The sequence below is a fragment of the Rattus rattus genome, chromosome 6, assembly GCF_011064425.1.
Source record: "Rattus rattus isolate New Zealand chromosome 6, Rrattus_CSIRO_v1, whole genome shotgun sequence".
Classification (NCBI taxonomy): Eukaryota; Metazoa; Chordata; class Mammalia; order Rodentia; family Muridae; genus Rattus; species Rattus rattus.
In genome coordinates, this window is record NC_046159.1 from 25,706,038 (window position 1) to 25,728,453 (window position 22,416).

A 22,416-nucleotide genomic window follows, 5' to 3' on the forward strand; every position below is an offset into this window, starting at 1 on the left:
ACTTTTAATTTACCCTGTGGGACACCTAGAGAGCCATCCCATAGAGAAATGTCAGATCTGAAGGCCTGGTTTTCACGAACGACTACACATTAACTTAAAATAAGGGGAGCTCAGAGGAAGATCACTTGCTTCTCAGGCTCTGGGCCCCAGTCTCAGCATCCCTCCTCTCTCAAAATCACACACACACACACACACACACACACACACAGCTCAAAAAAAAAAACACACACACACACACACACATACACACACACACACACATCTCTCTAAATGTACTTTAAAACAAAACAAAACACTCAGGCATCTGATGCCTCTGACCCCTTTAGTAAGGAGTTAAACAGATGGTGTACATATACTCAGGCTTGCAGACACACATTAGATGGATGGATGGATGGATGGATGGATGAATGGATGGATGGATGGATGGATTACATACATACATATATACATTACATACATAGACTCTCTGAAAAACAAAAATATTTTCTATATGCGAGCTTTTGAGTATTAAAGGTTGTCTCCTGGGAGCGATGTACGTGGTAGACCCAGACTCAGTTGCCCGGATGTAGCCAATACTCTTTCCTTTGGCAGCAGCCACCTTAGAGACTTCCTAAGGGTCCCGACTTGATGAAAGGGACCCTTCCTAAGGGTCCCAATTTTCATACTGTTTGTTGAGATGATGATCCGTTTTAGTCTTGCTGATGAATCTATGGATTCTCTAAGCTGCTTGAGGTAGACAAGCCACGTTTCAGTCTTCCCTACCCAGCTATCATGAGCTCGTCCTCCTAGCCACTGCAAGAACTCTGCAGTCCCAGGCAGGCGTCCCATGTCTTGGTCCTGGAGTTTGGCCCTCAGAATAAATGCTATGAGGAGTGGGATTTGGGAGGCGTGGCCTTGGCCCTTACAGTGCCTGTATCTTTCAGTGTCTCATCATTGGAGCTGGCCCCTGTGGTCTCCGCACGGCCATCGACCTGTCCTTGTTGGGAGCCAAGGTGGTGGTTATTGAAAAGCGAGATGCCTTCTCCCGCAACAATGTCTTACATCTCTGGCCCTTCACCATACATGATCTTCGAGGTCTGGGTGCCAAGAAATTCTACGGCAAGTTCTGTGCCGGAGCCATCGACCACATCAGTGAGTAACAGCAGCTCTTCCTGCTTCCCTTGTTCAGGAGTTAGATGAGGGATTCTGCTTCATCTGGAATTCCCACCTGCCATCCTTGTCTATAACCTGGCTTCTTAACCCCAAGTGGGGTTAAGAAAAACTCTTGTCAAGAAGGAGTTAAAATTTGATTTAAAGATCCGTAGTTGGGGCCAGATATCGTGGCTCATGCTTTTAATAATCCCAGCCCTCAGGAGGCAGATACAGACAGATTCTGAGTTGAAGGCCAGCCTGTTCTACTTTTTATAATAAGAATCCTGTTAAGAATTCTTCCAAGACAGCCAGGACTACACAGAGAAACTACAGATATTTGGCTGGGTCTTGGGCTCTTGCTGAGTATCCACGGTATATGCAATGCAGTGGAGGGGAAGGGTGGACATTGAGAGTAAGGTGGACAGTGTGCATTTGACCCTCTGATGGCTCTTAGTTCAGAGGAAGAAGTGCACAGGCTTTGGGGTTACATTGTGATCCTGCACACCCTCTACAGTGCCATGGGGACACAGAGCAGGCAAACAATGCCATGGGGACAGACCTGGGAAACCATACACATAAAATTGAGAGTCCTGGCCTGGACACATGTGCCAGGTCCACAGTGCAAGTCTGTGTGACGAGTGAACTCAGGACCTTGTGTTTGTCTAAGATGGTCCTGTTTTTGTGACTGCAAGTGCTCAAACTGAAACCAGTTTGGAACAGCATCAGTCTCATCAAGCTAGAAAAAAATCTTTTTCCTGTCATCAATTAGTCAGGGAAATGTCAGCAAGGAGCATTTGTTCTGAGCTCCTCCATATGTGACCTGGAAATACACTCAGCCATTAGACCTTTTTTGCCGTCTGAAGTGGTCACACCGATTTATCCAACACTAGCTGGCGGCTGCCACATTCCACTGGCAAGAAGGAGCGCTCAGCCCATCTGCCAGGCTGTAATTTGTAAAGCGTCTCAGAGCCCACAGTTGTCTACAGAAATAAAGTGTGTGCTGGCTCGGGTCTCAGCCGGCCTTTGGGAGTGTGACTCAGAAGGGCGAGGATATGGTCAGCTGAGGAGAATAGTAACCGGGGTGGCTTAGCGGGGGATTCGCAAGTGCTCCTAGCTTGTTAGTCACAGGCTGCAGGTAAAGTTGGCCTTAAGAGAGGACCAAGGGTGGTTGACTCATTGGATTTGTGGTCCTTATCCGTGACCAGATTTATTTTAGGGCAGACAGTATCTCAGATCAGGGACAGGATTTCTGTCCCTTCGTTACCGGGTATTGATTCCAGATCTGGTAGGGACCTATTAGACACCAATTATGTTTATTACTGTAACAATGAACAAGAGTGTCAGTCCCTTTGGTCCTCAGTCTCCATAACTGTAAGTCACTGGTGTAAGTCACAGGGTGGGGTTGTGATTTCTTTTGTGCATCTGGTGTGAGGTCAGCAAGGGGTTAGGGTAGAAGGCAGACACTGTGGCATCTTACCCGTGGGCACACCTCTCCTGTGGCTTGCAGTACTAAGGTGCCTCTGAAGTCTGTGGACGCCGCTATAACAGTGGCTCTCGGGGCTGGAGAGATGGCTCAGTGGTTGAGAGCACTGACTGCTCTTCCAGAGGTCCTGAGTTCAATTCCCAGGAACCATGTGGTGACTCACAACCACCTGTAAGTGAGATCCAATGCCCTCTGGTCTAAAGACAATAAAGTGTCTTGTTAAATAAAAAAAAAAAAAAAAACAGTGGCTCTCACTGGACCCAGGAAATAGAAGTGTGATTCTCCTTGGCCACAGTTCTGTGCTGTCTCTGTAGTCTCGTCAGGGTGTTCAGAATACCCAGCTCCTGAAGCGGGGTGGCGTGGTGTATCCAGAATGTTTCTCCCACTGTTTGATGTTTACGGTGTGGAGAAAGAAATGAGAACTTGTGAGCCATGTCTCTGCTGTGCCAGCCTTTGGGAACCTAAGCGGAGGTGGATGGGTGGGCGCCTGAGGGTAAGCATCACAGGGCTCTCCCCTCCCCATCCCCTTGCCCTCACCTTCGAGATCTCTGTGTTTTCCTAGGTATCCGTCAGCTCCAGCTGATCCTCCTGAAGGTAGCCTTGATCCTGGGCATTGAAATTCACGTCAATGTGGAATTCCAAGGCCTTGTCCAGCCTCCCGAGGACCAAGAGAACGAACGTGGGTCCCACTGGACGGGGTGGGGGCTGGGGGGGGCACCGAGTGGGTGAGCATAGCTGAGATCATGGGAGGAGCCAGAAGGACTTGCAGGTGGTTTCAGCACTGACTAAAAGGGTCTTTGTTCAGGCAGCCTGGGCTTTTCTGGACTTTTGGGTTACCTAAGAGGCCTTTGGCACAGTATTAGGTGTGGCGGGCGTTTGTATTATAAAAAATTCGAAGGTAAGGAAAGTCTTTGTGAGCTCTTGTCACGGTTTTCTGCCTGAGGCTGCCCCTTGTTCTGTTTCACGTAGTAAGTACCATGGGTTGGAATTTGGTGTAGTCTTGGTGTCTGGGTATGACCTAGCCTTGGTTATGACCTTCGTTTTGCTTTGGTCCACAGGGATAGGGTGGCGAGCATTGGTGCACCCCAAAACTCATCCTGTATCAGAATATGAGTTTGAAGTGATCATCGGTGGGGATGGACGTAGGAACACGTTGGAAGGTACTGGCTTTTGCCTACTCTCCTTTGCCTGGCTTTTCACAGATTGGAGGCTTACCCGTCCTAGAGACCACACCCCTAAGAAATTGCAAGCATGTTGCCCAGTCAGTGCCTGCAAGGGTATTTCTCACAGGACACTAGGACATGAGCTACTTAAAGATGTCCGTGCTACAGCTTTTAGTGTATGCACAGATGTGACTGGCACACAGCACCCCGCCACGTTAAGGGTAACCTTTAGTACTGAGTAATAATCTGGTTGTTTGGATTTCATGTTGTCCCTAATAATGGGCAGGACTTCCTGTGTGGATTTCACATTGTTCCTGATAATGGGAGGGACTTCCTGTGTGGATTACCTGTTGTCTATGATAATGGGCGGGACTTCCTGCATGTGTTGTTTCATTCCCGTTAGGTGAGCGGCCTACTTTTCCCTGACTCTGGCCCCCCATATTCTCTCATTCGAAGACCAAATCCCTTCTGTCTCTCCCTGTAGGATTTCGTCGAAAAGAATTCCGTGGCAAGCTAGCCATTGCCATTACGGCTAATTTTATCAACCGCAACACAACCGCAGAGGCCAAAGTGGAGGAGATCAGTGGGGTGGCTTTTATATTTAACCAAAAATTTTTCCAAGAGCTGAGAGAAGCCACAGGTTGGTGTCAGTGCCTCCAGAGCCCAGGGGTTGTGGGCGTGGGTGTCCTTGGATATCACGGCTGGGTCTTTTGTGGGCTGTTCTTTAGTGGTACCTGCCCTGGCTTTTAGCACGCTTCCACACTACTGCCGCCCTGTGTTAGTCCTCAGCACAGTGACCGGGCCGCTCTGGAATTGATTTTGTTTGTTTTGCCTTCTGCTAACTCATCCCCAGCCCCTTCCCCCTACCACACAAGCCAGGATGTATGGTTCCTGCTGGATGGGCAGGCTGCTCACTGGCAGCTCTGGTTTTGTTGACGGCCTGACCTTTGGTATCACTGTTGGCCTTCCCTGAGGTCACCATTGCTAGTCAGGAATGGGTGACTGTTTTCTCATGGATTCAGTTAGCTGCAGATAGAGATTTTTTTGCTGCAGTAAAACAGAAAAATATCTTCTTTCTGTTTTCTAGAGCTTGGTTTCTTTCCATTCCATGTATCTTTCAGGTTAACTGAATAAAAATTCATTATTTGCACGTCTGAATTTAGGCGTCTATCCTGTTAGAAATCTAGGAGCTTCCTCAAGCATCCTTGATTATCACAGAGGTTTCACCTGGTTAAACAACCCATCCTCTCCCCTTGGAGATCGGCCTCTCGTTTGTCGTGCTTTTCTCATCCTGGTGTTTTTTTGTTCACTAATGGTCATCGTCGATACGTAGTGAGTTATTGGACAGCATAAAAGAAAGCCAACACCCCGAGTTCCATGCAGGAAGTGAGGGTCTGAGCCTGGACGGCTTTCTTGCCTGGTGCTCTGCGGCCCATTCCCAGAGACCCAGGCCCAGCGTTGTGTGGATCTCCTGACGCTCCAGTCCCCGTGAATTCTCACACGTCTGTCTTCTGGTTGCAGGTATTGACTTAGAGAACATCGTCTACTACAAAGATGACACGCACTACTTTGTCATGACGGCCAAAAAGCAGAGTTTGCTGGACAAAGGGGTGATACTGCATGTGAGCAATGGATTCCTTTCGGGCACCATTTTTTGTTGGACTGCTTGATATGATCACGAGAAGAATTTTATATTCTGATGGGGTTTTTATTTTTTTCTTCCCCTGTAAGGGAATAAAAATGGCACTGAACACATCTGGAAACCGACGCTCCTTATTAGTTTAACTTAGAAGTATTCTTATTATGAAGAGCTGAAACTATAAACAGGAGGAGGAGAGTAGAAAGGGCCTTCGTGGCCATGATTATGATTGGCTCTGACGGTTACCAACATGGCCAATATTGTTTGAATAAGCCCAACCTCTTCCTCTCTGCCCTCTCCTGCTTGGAGACTGTTTTAAAGCAGCAGGAAACTTTCATGTCATGTATAATTAGCCCGTTTGACTTTAGGTAACCTGATGTACAGTTATAGCCAATTGCATAACCAAAGTCCTTCATATTGTTAGCCAAGAACTCTGCCACGAGCTACCTCCTAGACTCTTTTTTAAAAAGAACTATTTGTTTTGAGACAAGCTCTTACTAAGTAAGTGGCTCTGTCTGGCCTTGAAATAGCTCCGTAGCCCAGGCAAGCCTTGAACATGTAGCCTCTGAGTAGCTAAGACTGTATGCCAGCCCCACCAGGCCCTGCCTTAGTAGGTCCTCTTTTGGAGGGCCGAGTGTTGAATCAAGAAGCAGCACTTGGAGTTTACAACATCCTGACAGAGACTTGGTTTTGGCTCAAATGTGGTCCAGGGAACACTGACCTGAGCGGATTGGGGTATATTCAAGGCTTTTTCTAGTTGGCAGCAAAGGCCTAGTGTCTGCCCTTAGCCAGTTCCAGCTCGGCCCCTTTTCCGGGTGACGAATTGTATGATATGTCCCGAGCTGAAGACGTAAAATCAACATTACAGGCTGGTTCTGTAAGGACCGTGGCTGTCTCTCACTTGCTCTCACAGATCAGGATGTGAGAAAGGACCGTCTCCACGCAATGAGTGGATAGAAGAGGCCTCAAGTGTGCTGACCTGGCCCTGTGCAGTTCCCACCAGCCTCAGAGCTTACTCTTAGGGAGCCCTTTGTGTCTGCAGGATGGTGGCCCATCAGGCCTCTTAGAATGAGTCACACTACCGCTTTATCTAGAGCAGACTGGAGAGAGGGCTGACAAGCACGCACTTGCGACACAAAGTCTCCTTTCCACGCGAGCGAGCGTTGTGTCTGCGTCTCAGCATGGCAACCCCCGTGGTGCGTAGGGAGCAGCAAGACAAGGCTCTTGGTACGGAGTACCCTGCCAAACAAAAGCTTCACACAGCTACTTCATTATCTGGGGCTCTTCTGTTGCCATTTTTACAACCGGCAGGATGCCTGAGGTCTGAGTGAAGACTCAAACCAGCCATCCATGCAGAGCTAAGGTTTCAGTTAAAGCTGAATAAGAACAACCCAGGATGCGGAGGTCTGACTTGCTTTGCCCCTGTATTTTGTAGTGAAGTGCCTCGTCCTGCTAAATACTGAAGTCACTGTGGCCACTTCACGTTGAACTATCAGTATCTCCATGACCATCTTCACTCTCTGTGCTTTGGCTTTTGACAGCTTCTAGTTGTAGCGGAGTCCTGTTAGGAGCACCTGGAACCTATCGCCCCCTCCTTAGGGGCGCAGAATTGACTGCGTGGAGAGCCCATTTTGCGTCATGATCCTTTTTGTTTGCTGGTGGATTTCCATAGAGCCTTGCAGAATCCTCTGTGTGGTTTAGGAATCGTACATTTTATTCATTTTGAGCCTGGCCCTTCTCACCTTCTGGACCTGCTCTTGCCCCACACCGCACTTCTCTTTGCAGTAAGACCTTCAGGTTTCCTTTCGGGTATGATACGTCCGAATTTCTTGCTGTCAAAAGCTATCAGACCCCCCAGATTAAAGGGATCATGGGAAACACCCTAAACTTTAAAGCTGCCTTTTCCATTTATGAGCTGCTGTTTCTGGGCTATTTTATTTGATATTGTAACAACTCTGAGATAGATGGGTCAGGATTACAGTAGGTTTGCTCCTAATGAGTAGAAAAGCCAGGTCTGTCTAGGAAAGAAAGCCGATTCACTCCCAACCAACACACCCACTCCCCAATCCCATTTCTTTATAACTGGTATAAAAGATTCTGTTTAGGAATGAAAAGCGTGGTAGGGAGGAGAATCCCATGAGACAAGGTCACGTTTGAGGTTTAATGTGGGGTTTAGGTGGCCACCTGGGCGTCCCTGCTTGGGCTGCTCCATCTTGGCCTTCCCTCTTCCTGGACAGGACTACACAGACACGGAGCTGTTGCTTTCCCGGGAGAACGTGGACCAGGAGGCCCTGCTGAACTACGCCCGGGAGGCTGCAGACTTCTCTACCCAGCAGCAGCTGCCTTCTCTGGATTTTGCCATCAATCACTACGGGCAGCCGGACGTGGCCATGTTTGACTTCACCTGCATGTATGCCTCTGAAAATGCTGCCTTGGTACGGGAGCAGAATGGACACCAGTTACTAGTAGCTTTGGTTGGGGACAGCCTCCTGGAGGTGAGTACTGAAGGCGGCAGAGAGCTAACTAAGTGGTAGACAGAGGTAGGAGTAGTGAGGAGGGAGTCTAGATGTCCAGGGAGGAGGGTGCACAGACACACCCTTACGGGAGTTGCACCACAAAGAGAAAAGATGATGGTTTTGGGATGCTGGATTAGTTCCCTCCTTTAATAGCTGAGTTACTTTAACTCTGTGTCTCTTTCCCTTGCAGCCTTTCTGGCCAATGGGGACAGGGATAGCCCGGGGCTTTCTGGCTGCTATGGACTCTGCCTGGATGGTACGAAGCTGGTCCCTAGGCACCAGCCCCTTCGAAGTCCTGGCAGAAAGGTAAGGGGAAGAAGCCACAGGTGCCTCTTACAGGACTGGGGAGTCGGCCTGCTTACTCCCCACCAAGTAGAAGTTCTTCCTCCCTCCTGTTCTATCTTTAAGGATGCTTTCATGTCTGATAGAGGAAAGGCAAGGGCTGTTTTATAAAATCCCAGGAACCTCAAGGTGATCCGCCCATTGACTGGTCCTGATTTCTTTCCAATGATCATGTGAACGAACGCGTGTGAGTAGCATGCCGGCCACTGTGCGTCATAAGCCAGCAGAGCAGTGGGCGTAGCAAGCATGGGAAGTGGCTGGCTGAAAGGGAAACACCAGCGCGCTTGCGAACAGCTCCTCAACCCCTGAGGGTCAGGTGTTTGGAAGCAGATGATTGTAAGTGAGGCTAGGACAATGATCGATAATTTGCTGGTTACCTTGAGCAGGAAACATGCATGAGATTTCCTGGATGAAGCTGATCACTGATAGGATTCCCTGTCTTAGCTATTTTACATTATTGTGACAAAACATTTTGACCAAGGCAGCTTATAGAAGAGAAAATTTATTTTCGGGCTTACAGTTTCAGTTTCAAGAGACCATCATGGCTGGGAAGGTGGCACCAGGCAGGCAGGCACTGGCACGATAGCTGAGACCTCACATCTGGTCCAGAAGCATGAAGCAGAGAGGAGGAGCTAAACAGGAATGTCAAGGGCTTTTGAAATCTCAAAGTCCACTCCCAGTGACACACCTCTAACAAGGCTTCTGATCCTTCCCAAACAGTTCCACCAGTTAGAGGTGAAGTATTCAGACATATGAGCCTTTGAGGACCGCCCCCATTTAAATCAACATATTTCACTCCCCAGGCCCCCATAGTTTTGTGGCCATATCAAATGCAAAATGCATTTAGTCCTATAAATATTCTACCTGTCCAAAAATGTCTGTGGCTCAACACAAGTCACAGTCTCCTGAGACTCAAGGCAGTCTCTTCATTGTAAACCTCTATAAAACCAAAGAGCAAGTAACATACGTCAAACACAGTGGCACAGAATATACATTAACGATCAAAAAAAATGGCAGAATGGGGGTATAATGTAGAAATACTGGGCCAAAGCAAGGCAGAAACCCACGGAGCAAGCTCCAAGTCTTGTAGTTCCGTGTCTGATGGCAAAGGGTCTGGAGGGCTCCGTCCTGCCAGCCTCACTGTCAGCCACACTCGCTGTCAGTTACACTCCCTGGCAGCGGATCTGTCCTTTCCATCAACCTGGGATTTCAGCACAATGAGCTTCACTTTCACAGATGCACACTGCAGCCCCTCAGGGACTCCCCTGTAATATGCCCGGGCTCAACAGCTCTCCTTAACCACAACACCTCTACTGGTACATCCCTCGTGTCTCCAGAGCCTGAACTCGGATCCTGCCGTTTCCAAGTTCGGCTGCCCCCTTGGGGTGGAGCCTGGCCCCTGCTTGAGTCACATTTGCAGCAGCGTTGGCTTGTCGTGCTCTTTAGGAGGAGAGTCATAGGCCTTTTCCTCCCCCCAGCTTCAGGGTAGCCGCATGGACCTCACCCCACCATGCCCTTTTCTCCACTTCCCAGCAGGCCTCTCTTCATCCCTTTCAGCACAAGCCTTGGTGCCAACATTAAATTTCCTTGTGCCTGCATTCTCCTCAAACTGTACATTTTGTGATTTTATTTTTGCCCCAGTTGCTCTCTTTCATTGTGGACCTACATAAAAATGACTACTAATAACCATGTGACAGAGTCATTGTTAGGCTGCCTTGAAATCTCTTCCACCAACAAAATCAGCTGCAAATTCTTCAGTCTTAAGGCAAAGGCAAAAAGCAGCTGCTTTTTCCCCCTCCCAAAGTATCTTAAGAACGGCTTTTAGCCAAGCTGCTGACATTGTTCCCTTCTGAAACCCCTTGAGCTGGGCCTCCGTAGTACACATTGCTCTAAGGGCTGCTGTCTTCTCAGCTCCTACCAGGAGGGCCTGTTAGGCCATGCCCACAGTGTTCAGAGGCTTCCCTAGTCCAGAGTCCCAGAGTCTTTACTTCCCCCCAAAATCAGCAGTCAGGTCTGTCACAATACCCTACTCCTGGTCCTAGTTTGTGTTACTAGTGTCTTAGTGTGGGTTACTTTTGCTGTGGTGAAACACCGTGACCCATGCATCTTAGGGTAGAAAGGGTTTATTTGGCTTACACTTCCATATCCCTGTTCATCATCAAAGTCTGGACAGGAACTCAAGCGGGGCGGGAGCTTGAGGACAGGAGCTGATATATGCAGAGGCCATGGAGGAGTGCTGCTTCCTGACTTGCTCCCAATGGTTTGCTCAGCCTGGTTTCTTATAGAGTCCAGGGCCACATGTCCAAGGACGCCACAGCCCACAGTGGACTGTGTGCCCCCACATCAATCACTAATTAAAAAAAATGTCCTCGGGGTTGGGGATTTAGCTCAGTGGTAGAGCGCTTGCGCAAGGCCCTGGGTTCGGTCCCCAGCTCTGAAAAAAAAAAAAAAAAAATTAAAAAAAAAAAATGTCCTCCAGGCTCGCCTACAGCCTGACCTAATCAAGGCATTTTCTTGGTTGAGGTTCCCTCCTTGTAGGTGACTCCACGCTGACATAAACGGACCAGCACGTTCTGTCATTTTAAATCTCTAGAAGGCTTGTTTTGTCTCTGTCTTGTGTTTTGAGATAAGAGTCTCACTCTGTACCCGAGGCTGGCTTAGAGCTCACTGGGTATTCCTAGCTGGCCTTGAACTCAAAGCAATTTTCCTGCCTGAGTGTCCAAGCGCTAGAATTATATGTGTGAGTTTCCACATCTATCACTTCACCAGCACTGTGCTGAGCACTTCCAGTGCATGACCTTGGGGCAAATAACCACAGCCCTGACAGAGTCATTGAGGAATAAACAGACCTCTGGCCTCACAGAGAGGGTGTTTAGAAGTATCCTTCATACTTCAGTTTAAATATTCTACTATTGAAAAGGGAAGGCTCAGCAAAGATAACTGTGGTATAAGACGGTGCATCCCAGTAACCCTGCACAAGCTGGCCACGAGGTTCCTTTTTAATTTCTTAAAACCCATAGTAAATACAGGCGCACTTCATGCCCGCCTTGTAAATTAGCAGCATCTGCTGCCGCCCACGCACTACCCCTGCTCTTCCCTTTTGGCCCTTTCCCTAGTTCGGGACCGTGGAGTCACTGAGTACTGGGATTTGATTACATAGATTTATCTGCGCTGACTGTTTGGCTGACTTGGTTCTTGTCGCTGCTGCGAGCACACTGTTGTATGTCGTTGCAGGGAAAGCATTTATAGGTTGCTGCCTCAGACCACCCCTGAGAACGTGAGCAAGAACTTCAGCCAGTACAGCATCGACCCTGTCACTAGGTATCCCAATATTAACATCAACTTCCTCAGGCCAAGCCAGGTAAGAGCCTCCTTGTAAGTTTTGTGTGCCTAGGCCCATGTTCTGGATGCCCAAAACTCTGGTCTATGGATCAGATAGGAATGTGTGTAACTGTTTGTTATACAGTGAGTGTAGCTGTGAGGGTGTTACTATACAACACACACTAGTTTGTTATACAGTGAGTGTAGCTGCGTTTGTTACTACACAACACACACTAAGCGATCCATGTTGATGCCTCTGTTGTTGAAAGTAGGTGTTTTTTCCCATTAACACAGTCATTACAGAGGGTCAGTCTGTCCTTCCTTTTCTTTATTGGTTGGTCAGTTGTTTTGAGTTTGGGGTTGGGGTGGGGCGACTCGTGCTGTAACCCAGGCTCAGCTGGAGCTTACTACATAGCCCAGGCTGGCTCTGAGGTGGTGATTATCCTCTTGAATCAGCTTCCTGAGTGCTGGTTGTGAGCCATCATGCCTGGCTAAGCAGAGGTTTTTTTTTTTTTAAATGACTCGTAGAAGATCAGAAGTCACAAAAACAATAGACCCAGAACTTCACCAGCACCTCCTAATTCAAGCCACATGGCGTGGAGGGGAAGGGCACGTAGTTGGGAAGGGTGACGTCACTGCAGCATCCCCACCATCACCTGGCCCTCAGCCAGGTGGTTTGGCTTTCTCTGAGCCTCAGTTTTTTGTTTTTGTTTTTTTTTTTTTTTGTTTTTTGTTTTTTTTGTAGGTGATGCCCCTTGCCTACCCCGCAGCGTCACTGTTAGACAAATGGGCTTTAAAAGGCTCAGACGCTCTCTGCAGGTAGAGGGCGTTAGCTTAGATTTTGTACTGTGTTCTCCAGAATCTGTAAAGTCGCCTTCTTGTCGAGAGTGGCGTACTTCAGAGCACAGCAGCCCCGAGGAGCAGATTCTTCAGGAAGCAGCCTGCTTCACACATTCATCTGTATTCTAGAGGCTTTTCTTCTTTGCCTCCTGCCTGGTGTCTGCGGGCCTCTTGTATGTGTTTGAATAGTGCTGAACCATGCGAAGGTGGGCAGCCCCAGACCAGAGCCAACTGCCTTACTCTCAGCACAGCTGCGTGCGGTCAGGTTTCGTGTGCCTCCAGTAACTTCATTCCATTAAAGCTCTAAGGTCGTCATGTAGATTCTGCCTAACTTTGCCATGGCCTATAGCTCTGCTTAGCCATGCAAGACCCTAAGCTCAACCCCCAGCTCCACCAGAAAGCGAGCAGACACATGTAGACGTTACCAGCTTGCCTCTGTAAGTGTCGACGTGGTCCTTCTTCTTCTTTTCAGTGGGGAGTTGCTGTTCAGGGTTTGCTCTTCCTTTCCAACCTTTCAACTCTCTGCCAGGTGCGCCATTTATACGATAGCGGGGAATCAAAAGATATCCACCTGGAAATGGAGAACCTGGTGAATTCCCGAACCACTCCCAAGCTGACACGCAATGGTGAGTTCCAGTAATGGGCTGACCTGTTTGAAAGAAGTCTGGGCTCCTCCATCAAGCCATTGCATGACCACAGTGCTATCAAAGGCCCTGGGCAGTGGCCAGTGGTTTCAGCCTCTGGGGTTATTAGATTGTTGCCAGAGTATGTTTTGACCAGCATGACCGGGGTAGGTTTGCTAGTGGCATCTAGTGGGCAGAACGCAGGGACGTCGCTTACACTTGCTGGAATACACAGAATGGTCCTCACAGACAGAGAAAAATCCTGTGGCCTGATGCAGTATAAGAGTAGAGGTAGATTACAGTTGTATGAACTTTTCCTGAGGAGATATAAACCGATCTCTGTTTGCCCCTATAGGGGACCAACAATAGACCCGAGCACTGAGTCGACTCAGATGCAGCTCTGTGAACCAGTGGGTTAATAAGCTTTACCTGCAAGCACACAGGTGACCTCCAGACGCCCACACCACTCAAAGTCTCACTCCCACAAAGATGATGCATCGCCATAGCTGTGAGGTGGAGTCCTTCCTTCAGTTAACACTCTGCCTTCTGTATGCTCGGCACCTCCTAAGACTCCCCTCGGTTGGGGCAGAATTTTGTAAAGCTGGGAGGGAGGTGTGTTCCCTCCTGTGAGGGAACATCAAACAGCTTAAGGGTTTCTTGGCAGCAATCATGGCTGCTTTGATGAAGATAGTCATGGCTGTCACACTTGGAGGCCAGTGTCCCAGGACAATCAGTTACAGATCCCAGAGAGAGTGAGAAAAGACATGTGGCAAAAGTGCACTCAGTGCCCACCAGCCCCGGTCAGCCATGCACACACGCAGGTTTGGGAGAGGCCTCGTAGAAATGTGGTAGGTGGCCTTCTTGCTGCGTCCCGAGACAGCACCACCATGCCGGGCAGATGTGCAGGCCGTCCTGTGTTTGGCGTGTGTTGAACAGCTGTTGGAGATTATCCTTGGAGAGTGGCCTTCAGTACACTGGTCAGGTGCATTAGAACAGACTGAGAAGGGAAATACACTGGGGCAGGGAGACAAGGCCAGAATCTGGGGCTGACCACAGAAGAGCCTGGACTTTGGGCCAGATACAAGCAGCTCTCAGTCCTCCCCGTAAAGCGGATGGCCTTGGACATAGGAGTCAGAGCCTCAGACCTCAGTTTCCTTGTCTTTGATCTGGGAACAACCCTGCTCCGGGGTTGTGGTCATGAGGTCTCTGGCACGGCACTCACCACAGTGCTTGGCAGGCAGTGAGTGGAAACAGCACTGCCGTTGTTTATTAAAGATACCACAGTGGATCGGCGTGGGCAGTGAACTGTCCTGAGAGACACCAGGCAGGTGTTGGTGGTAATTTATACTGCATCAGTCCAAACACGAAGGTGGAGAAGGCCGGAAAGGTTTGCGTTCCGGCTTGAACGGTGTGATTGAATGTGGTCATGGGATGTCACAGTAGTTGTGAAAAACAACAGGTAGTCTGAAACATCTCTCTCCCCTGGGGTGTCAACCCCTCGAGAACAGAGACGGGCTCACTCACCACTACTGTGTCCACCTAGGGTCTGCAGTTTCCCGGTGTATATGGAGTAGGTAGGTATGAGACATGGAAAATACCTGAGTAGATCAATATCAAAGCCAGGCGATGTTGTCAAAAGTGGGCCCATTTGTTGTCTCAGTCCTTGTGGCCACTGTGAGAGACTTAGCAAGGTTCCTTTCCTTTTTTTTTTTTTTAAAGATGTATTTATTTTATGTATGTGAGTACAGTGTCACTGTCTTCAGACACATGAGAAGAGGGCATTGAATCCCATTACAGATGGTTGTGAGCCACCATGTGGTTGCCGGGAATTGAACTCAGGACCTCTGGAAGAGCAGTCGGTGCTCTTAACCGATGAGCCATCTCGCCAGCCCTTAGCAAGGTTCTTATCACGGTCGTTTTTAATGTGCTCACAGATCTCCAAGAGACTTATCGTAAAGCTAAATGCCAGCCGCCTCGGGGACCGGAACAGATTTCTTGAACACAGATCAGAGCTCCCAGGTTCTCTTGAGTGTTAGCAGAAGTCCTTATAATAAAGACTCGTCAACGTCAGAAAAGCGTGTGTGTCTGTGCCTTGTCATGGTCTCCATGTGTAACCGTTTGTAGCACAGGCTGCCAGCCTGGTTCTAGGACAGTTGTGGCCTGATTGGCTTTGCCGTCGTCGCCCCGCAGCCTCTTCACTTGGCTCTCAGTTAGGACCTTAGCAAGGGAGACTAAGGTTTCATTTGCTTGGGTTTAAGGTACTACAGGAGAAACCTTTTCTAATCTAACCTCCTGGGTGTTGCTGTGAAGGAACCAGTTTCCTCAGCCTGTTGCCAGGCAACTCTCCAGGGAGATCTTGACTCTGTGGCCAGTGAGGTATCAGCTCCCGAGGTGGCACTTTGCCATCTGCGCGTCTCCAGGGACAAGCTGCCAGGACATGGCTTCAGAGCTACAGGTCCTTGTCAGCCGTCTCGGAGGTATCTGTCTGGGGCATGGCCCAGGAATCGGATACGTAGCACCTAAATCGTATTACCGTGATACTGTCACCACGCCGGTGACATGAACTCGCGCTTTACTGCCTTCCGCTGAAAACAGTACTGACATTTTGTCCCTACCCTCAGTAATTTCTTCAGACTGCATATTTGTACTGCAGAGCAAACGCTGTGTCAGGGTCCTGAGGTACGCACACTTGAGTGATCGTTTTTATTGTTCTAGAGTCTGTAGCTCGTTCAAGCAAACTGCTGGGGTGGTGCCAGAGACAGACAGACGGCTACTCAGGAGTCAATGTGACAGATCTCACTATGTCTTGGAAGAGTGGCCTGGCCCTGTGTGCCATCATCCACAGATACCGCCCGGATCTTATGTAAGTCATGACCAATTTTGTCTTTCGTTTTATATTTACCAAGGAGTCCGGAGCCCCTTATGCAAATTTTATCTTTTTTCCTCATACGAATTACTTGGTAAAATGCTCTTTTCAGAAGGCCCAGATTTTGCCTTTGTTATATTTAAAACTCAATCCCCAAAAAGTTAGCTTTGAAAAAAACAAAAAACAAAACAAAACAAAACAAAACAAAATCACAGCATTCAGGTCAACAACTAGTTCTGACACCCACCTGGGCCCGTTAACTTTGAACAAAGGAAAACTGTTTATTGGCCCTGGGTTGAACTCTTCGTTTTTTTGGCTCGCTCTCTCCCAGATGCTGCTGGTCACAAGGGAAACCTGGCTAGAACACTTGGCTAGCCCATCCCCACAGAAAACAATACACACGTGCCTGATTTATGATGGTCTTGAGCATTTTCTTTGTTAAAGATCATACTCTCTGCAAGCGTCCGCCCCTTAGCTTCATGAAATATCCCACCTACCGTCTCTTACTCATCCATCTACAGAATCGGTGCAGAGTGGCCTCAGGTCATCTGTGAACCAAGCGCTCAGATCCCCTCACCCCCTACAGGCATTAGTTACTATGGAAGCCAAACAGAGTCAGAGACAGGAGCACCGCACAGTGGATTATCTTGGCTGCCTTTTTCATCATTAGGTCCAGGTTTTGCCTGTTGTTTTAATGATTGGTTACAGACTCCTAAAAGTCATAGCCCCTGTTTTGTGAGGTTAGCAAGCGAATGATGCAAGAGCTAATAAAACCAGCCTTGTGTACTGTAGATTGACAGTGAGGACCATGTGTAGGCCCTAAGCTTGATCCCCTAGTACCACCCAAAACAGCCATAGCCAGGCCAGCCTGTGATCCCAGCGCTGAGAGGGTTAATTAAGCAGGAGCGTTAAGAGTCTCAGATTGAAACTGTCTTCTAGAAAGGATAAGTAAATATGGAGAGGTGCCAGTGCAGCCCTTGCCTAGCGGACCAGGCTTTGGGTTTGATCCCCAGGCAAAATTAAAAGGACGGGGAAATATTTGGTGTAAAGGACTCTGATGCACACCCAGAAGTTGGAAAACGAGTAAATGAAAGTCACATTTTGTGATTCGCACTGGGGAAGGCTGAGGAGGGAGAAAAGCGAAGCGGCAGGACAGCGTTCTGAAGCTGAGGTGTGTGTGTGTGTGTGTGTGTGTGTGTGTGTGTGTGTGTGTGTGTGTGTGTGTGTGCTGTAAATCAGTTCTGTCTCAAAGGGAAGGCAAGGAATTGTAGTGAGGTGGGCGGGTGGGGTGGAGTCGAGGGTCCCACTGAAACACCCAAGTGTGGCCTGAAGAAAGCTTCAGGAGAGGTCAGAAAGCCCTCAGCGGGTCACTCGCACCCTCGGAACTGTATTCAGGATGAATGTTCATGCTTTAATAGGCTTACTCTCAGAGAAAAGTAATTTGTTTTAAATGGAAAAAAAAATTCCCTGAGGTCAGTAGGTTAGCACAAACTAAGAGCTGCCAGGACAGTGTGAAGTCAGCTGAGGGGAAACCTTCCTCAGTAGCAAAGGCTTAAAACCTGGGGGAGGGGTTTGTTAGTGGAGATGGTTGGGAAAGCTCAGGGGATTGAGCAGTGGGGAAACCTTTGGGGAAGGTTTTAGAATTTCCCTGCAGCAGGAGAAAGCTGAGTAAACTGTACCAGAACTGTTGGGACAAGTGACAGTCCCAGGACATGGAGGACTCTCCCCAGACAGGGTCACGACACTCTCAGACATTAGTTTCTGTTGTGTTTGTGGACAGGCGTGTGCGAACACATATTAAGGGAGTTCCTGTACTGAGTTCACGTTATAGTAAGAGTTGGTGTCCCTGGAAGATGCAGGATTCTCCACCCCCCACATCTTCTTCTCTGTACCCCCCACCCCCCCTTCCGTTCTTACTTGCAAAGTAGAGCTATAGCCATTCCCCCCAAAGGGCTTGTGCATTTCCTTAGTCAGGAGGAAGAGTGGAGTCCAGGCAGGCTGATTTGTCCTCCGATCCAGGGATGACGCTGGACTCCTTGGACCTTAGCCCAGGACTGAGACGGTAATGGCACGGGGTACTGTGTTATGGTTTGAGGACAGTTAGCTCAATTTGATCTTTTTCTTTCTTTCTTGTCCTATTTCTCAGAGACTTTGACTCTTTGGATGAGCAAAATGTGGAGCAGAATAACCAGCTGGCCTTTGACATCGCTGAGAAGGAACTGGGTATTTCTCCCATCATGACGGGCAAGGAGATGGCTTCGGTGGGGGAGCCGGACAAGTTGTCCATGGTGATGTACCTCACACAGTTCTACGAGATGTTCAAGGACTCGCTCTCCTCCAGCGGTGAGCTCAGGGGTCGGGGTCCTGGCCTCCTCCTGCATAGCAGGGACGTACGTCTCTAGAGCCTTACTTCACAGGATCCTTCTCAGCTGTGGGTTCTTAACCATGGTCTGTTTTTAAAGTCTTTCTCACTCTATGAGTATGCAAAGCCAGTCTGGCTAAAGCTTTTTTCCTCAACTCTCAGCACCTTCCCCCAGCCTCTCTCAGACTCATCCCTCTACAAAAGGGGCTGCTGTTGGACTTGTATATTGTAATACTGCTTCTCTTGTAGTATTCTGCCCAAACTGTCCTGTGTCTTGCAAAGACTCTTCCCAGTCCAAGATCTTTTCTCATTTCTTACCTCTTTATTTTTCTATTATCGAGTGCGTGCGTGCATGTATGTGCATGCGTAATGCATTTGTGTATGTGTGTGTGCATGTGTGTGCATGTGTATGCATGTATGTGTGTGTATGTACATGTGGGTATGTATGTGTGTGTATGTGTGTACATGTGTGTATGTATGTGGTTGTTCCTAGGGTCTCATGAATATCCGGTAGACTCCTTAGAACCGAGCCACATCCCTGGGCCTGTGTTTCTCGTGTCGTAGACTTGGCGTCCCTCTTGCCAGTGCCCTGCAGTGATCTCTCCTCCCTCTCCTTCGCTGCTGCTTTGATTCTGTGCTTTGCTGGGCTCTCTTCTGCTCTTGCTTTCCTTGCATCTTTTCCCTCTTAGAGATTCCCAGAAATATATTCTTAGTCTTTATCCCGCTACCCCAGCCAACACTCAGTAGGGCTCCAGAAAGTCTTTCTGTTGCAACCTGCTCTGGTTTCCTTTCCTGTCGCTGTGATAACAACTGTGGCTGAAAGCAGTCCAGAGGAGGAAAGGGTTCACTTGGCTTACACTTCTAGGTCACTGCCCATCATGAAGGGAAGTCGGGTGGGAACTCAGTCAGGAACCCGAAGACAGGAACTACAGAGAGACACCGTTTGCTGCTTTACTCTCTAGTCATTTGCTCACAGCTTTCTTACACAGCCCAGGGCCACCTGTCTAGGGATGGTGCCACCACAGTGGGCCGGGTCCTCCTGCACCCATTAATAATCAGACGGCAGCCCCTCCCCCCAGCCCAGTTTAACCTAAGCAGTTACTCAATCCAGGCTTTCCTCTCAGATCACCCTGGGTTATGGTAAGTGACAGTGAAAGCTACCTAGGACACCACTTATGGCCAAACATTGTGCTTCAAAGTCTTGGCCACGGCGACTGACCTGGGTTTTGGTCCAGCATTTCCACGTGTTCCACCTTGGGCAGTCTCTTAAATTCCTTTACAGTTCAGTCTCCCTGTGTAAAAAGAGAGCGGTGACTATAATAATACTGTGTTATACTAAGAATGGCAGGTGAGCACCAAATAAATGTTCATGGTTCATTATCATTTCCAATTACTAGACTCAAGATTGCTACTGCTCCTCGTATAAATATTAGGACACCAGCCAGCGAGCCAGCTCAGTGGGTAAAGGTGTCTACCAGCAGACAGTACGAACTCAGACAACCGGAGTTCAATCCCTCGACTCCACAGAAAGGCAGGAGAAAACTGACTTTACAGAGTTGTCCTCTGACTACCATGCAGGTTGGAGGCATGTGTGCCCCTCCCCCAGATGTGGTGGTGGTGGTGGTGGTGGTGGTGGTGATGATGATGATGGTGATGATGATGATGATGATGATGATGATGGAAGTTAGAATCCATGGTTAATTGTGCCGTCCTCCCCCCAGTGTCTTCAAGCCCATACACCTTTATAGGCACCTGTGTCTTTTCCTAACTGGATATGCATTTCTTACAACACAAACCCTGAACCACAAGTAGCCCTATTCATTGAGAGCCTCTCTTCAGACACAACTAAGATGGCCTCTGCTGTCCCCCAGACTGGCAGCCCCGTGTCTTGTACCTCTTAACCCTCCACCCCAGCCTGAAGTTGTCTTCATCAAGATTTCACCTGAGCGATCTGCTCTGAGGGCCACAGGCAGATTCCATCCTTTAACAGAAATGTGGGCTGCTGCCCCTGAAGTGTAAGGAGTGGCGCTGGTTTTGTGTGTGTGGATGAAAAGAAAGTGTCTAGACCTAAGTGTGCCCCTCTGTGCTGCTTCCTTAGGAGGCACACGCTCTGTCCTCGTTGGTAACCCATTAGAGAGCCGTGAGCTTCCTGTAAGGGAGCACGGAGCTGGTCAGGCCTTTGTGGCACTGTCCTAAGTAAACACTGTTCTCTCCTGTTCTCAGACACCCTGGACCTGAACGCAGAGGAAAAAGCCGTCCTGATAGCCAGCACCAAATCCCCCATCTCCTTCCTGAGCAAGCTCGGACAGACCATCTCTCGGAAGCGGTCACCCAAGGTATGTGTGCGCTAGTCACATTAACAGTGGCGCCAGAGCTAACGGCCAAGGAAGGTAACCAGGCCAATGTCTGCATCTTCTCTTGGTGCAGGATAAAAAGGAAAAGGATTCAGATGGGGCTGGAAAGAGGAGAAAAACCAGTCAATCAGAGGAGGTGAGATTCATCGTGACTTTGGTTTGTTTGTTTGTTTATGTGTACGTTTGTGTGCCTGTGTGAGTTTATGTGCACCATATATGTGCAGCTACCTGGGGAGGACAGAGGACATTGGATCCCCTGGAACTAGAATTACAGGTGGCCGTGAGCTGTCTCCTGTGGGTTCTGGGGATCGAACCTGGGTCCTCCGTATGAGCAGTAAGCGCTTCTGACCACAGAGCTGTCTCTTTGGCCACCTGGTGTAAATTATTAATTCTGAAGTCACTATTGCCAGACCTTTGCATGACCATCTCTTAGGAGAGTCTCTGCGTGGTTTTGCCTTCATTGTATTTTCCAGAACGTAGCAAGGAACAGGCACGCATGTGTGCTCAGTCTTTCTCTTCATAGAATCACACATTTGGCAGTGCACGGTGGCTCCGCTGAGATCTGGTGGTACCAGCACAGGTCCGTGTGCCCCACTGGTGCCCCGCATCCTAAGGATCTTGCAAACTCTTCACGTCAGAACTGTGCAGGGTGCTGTCCAAACAACTTGAAGCCGCCGTGCACACACGCTGAGAGGAGATCGTCAGAGGTTCCCTGTGACCCATCCTGATTCTTGGGTATTTTCTACTGGGCAGGAGGAGCCTCCCCGGAGCTATAAAGGAGAAAGGCCTACCCTGGTGAGCACCCTGACAGACAGGCGGATGGATGCTGCCATCGGAAACCAGAACAAAGTAAAGTTTATGGCAACCCAGCTGCTGGCCAAGTTCGAAGAGAATGCGCCTGCTCAGTCCACTGGCGTGAGGAGACAGGTAAGCCCTAAGCTCAGCTCCCCAATGGGCACATCGCACAGGAAGGCCTGTCAGTCAGTGCAGCGAGATGCGTCAGGCCACAGACCCCAGACTCCTGGGCCGGAGTCGCTCTTGTCTGAATCTTATACAATCACAGCTGCATTAGCTTCACCTCAAGTTCAAGGAATCTGTGACCAAAATCAGTAGAGAGATCTGATGCGATTTCTATGGATGACTATAAACACATACACACACACACACACACGTGTGTGTGTGTGTGTGTGTGTATGTGTGTGTGTATGTATATGTGTATATGTATATATGTTCACTCACATACTTGAGTTACAAAAGAAGCATGTAGCTGGCATGGTAGTGTGAAAACAGTGCTTGGGGAGCTGAGGCGAGAAGATTGTGGGTTCAAAGCCAGCTTGGCCTACATCATGATTTGCCATCTCAAGAAAAGAAAAGGAACATGGGTGATTGGAGGAGATCTGGAAACCGCAGTTGAGGTGACTAAGGCGTCTATAATCTGTTAATTTTGCCTCCTTTCTTTCTGGAAATTTTCTGGGGACATTCTCGTTTTCATGGCGGAGACCACTCTGGGGATACGCTTCCTTTTCTGCCTTTTGTTCTTTGACGGTGGCATACCCCGGTGTCTTCTCAGCTCACAGACATCTTCAGAGTGTGTGCGCACTGTGCTCTTCTCCGTCTCTCTAGCTGTGGTGGACGTTTTAGTTGCTTCTCGTCCTTGATGAGATACAGCCATGCACAGTCTTGGACGAGCATGCTCCTAGGAGCTAAGGTTCTTCCCAGGCGTGTGAGCCCCTAAGGTGCTCTCCTTAAGCACAGAGAGTCCAGCAGCACCTGGCC

The 22,416-nt window shown here is 48.9% G+C and overlaps 1 protein-coding gene across 2 annotated transcripts in view; it reads left to right on the forward strand.

Moving 5' to 3' along the window:
• The window catches only part of Mical3 (microtubule associated monooxygenase, calponin and LIM domain containing 3), a 197,574-nt gene that overhangs the window by 88,787 nt on the left and 86,371 nt on the right, over nucleotides 1–22,416 (forward strand). For both annotated transcript variants that reach the window (XM_032905759.1, XM_032905758.1), the window contains exons 3-16: nucleotides 924–1,131; nucleotides 3,177–3,293; nucleotides 3,673–3,774; nucleotides 4,262–4,417; nucleotides 5,299–5,399; nucleotides 7,654–7,911; nucleotides 8,123–8,238; nucleotides 11,509–11,635; nucleotides 12,965–13,061; nucleotides 15,774–15,921; nucleotides 18,071–18,267; nucleotides 20,510–20,622; nucleotides 20,714–20,776; nucleotides 21,394–21,567. In XM_032905759.1, the coding sequence (XP_032761650.1) occupies nucleotides 924–1,131; nucleotides 3,177–3,293; nucleotides 3,673–3,774; nucleotides 4,262–4,417; nucleotides 5,299–5,399; nucleotides 7,654–7,911; nucleotides 8,123–8,238; nucleotides 11,509–11,635; nucleotides 12,965–13,061; nucleotides 15,774–15,921; nucleotides 18,071–18,267; nucleotides 20,510–20,622; nucleotides 20,714–20,776; nucleotides 21,394–21,567 (1,977 nt within the window). The remainder of the gene's footprint in view (nucleotides 1–923; nucleotides 1,132–3,176; nucleotides 3,294–3,672; nucleotides 3,775–4,261; nucleotides 4,418–5,298; nucleotides 5,400–7,653; nucleotides 7,912–8,122; nucleotides 8,239–11,508; nucleotides 11,636–12,964; nucleotides 13,062–15,773; nucleotides 15,922–18,070; nucleotides 18,268–20,509; nucleotides 20,623–20,713; nucleotides 20,777–21,393; nucleotides 21,568–22,416) is intronic.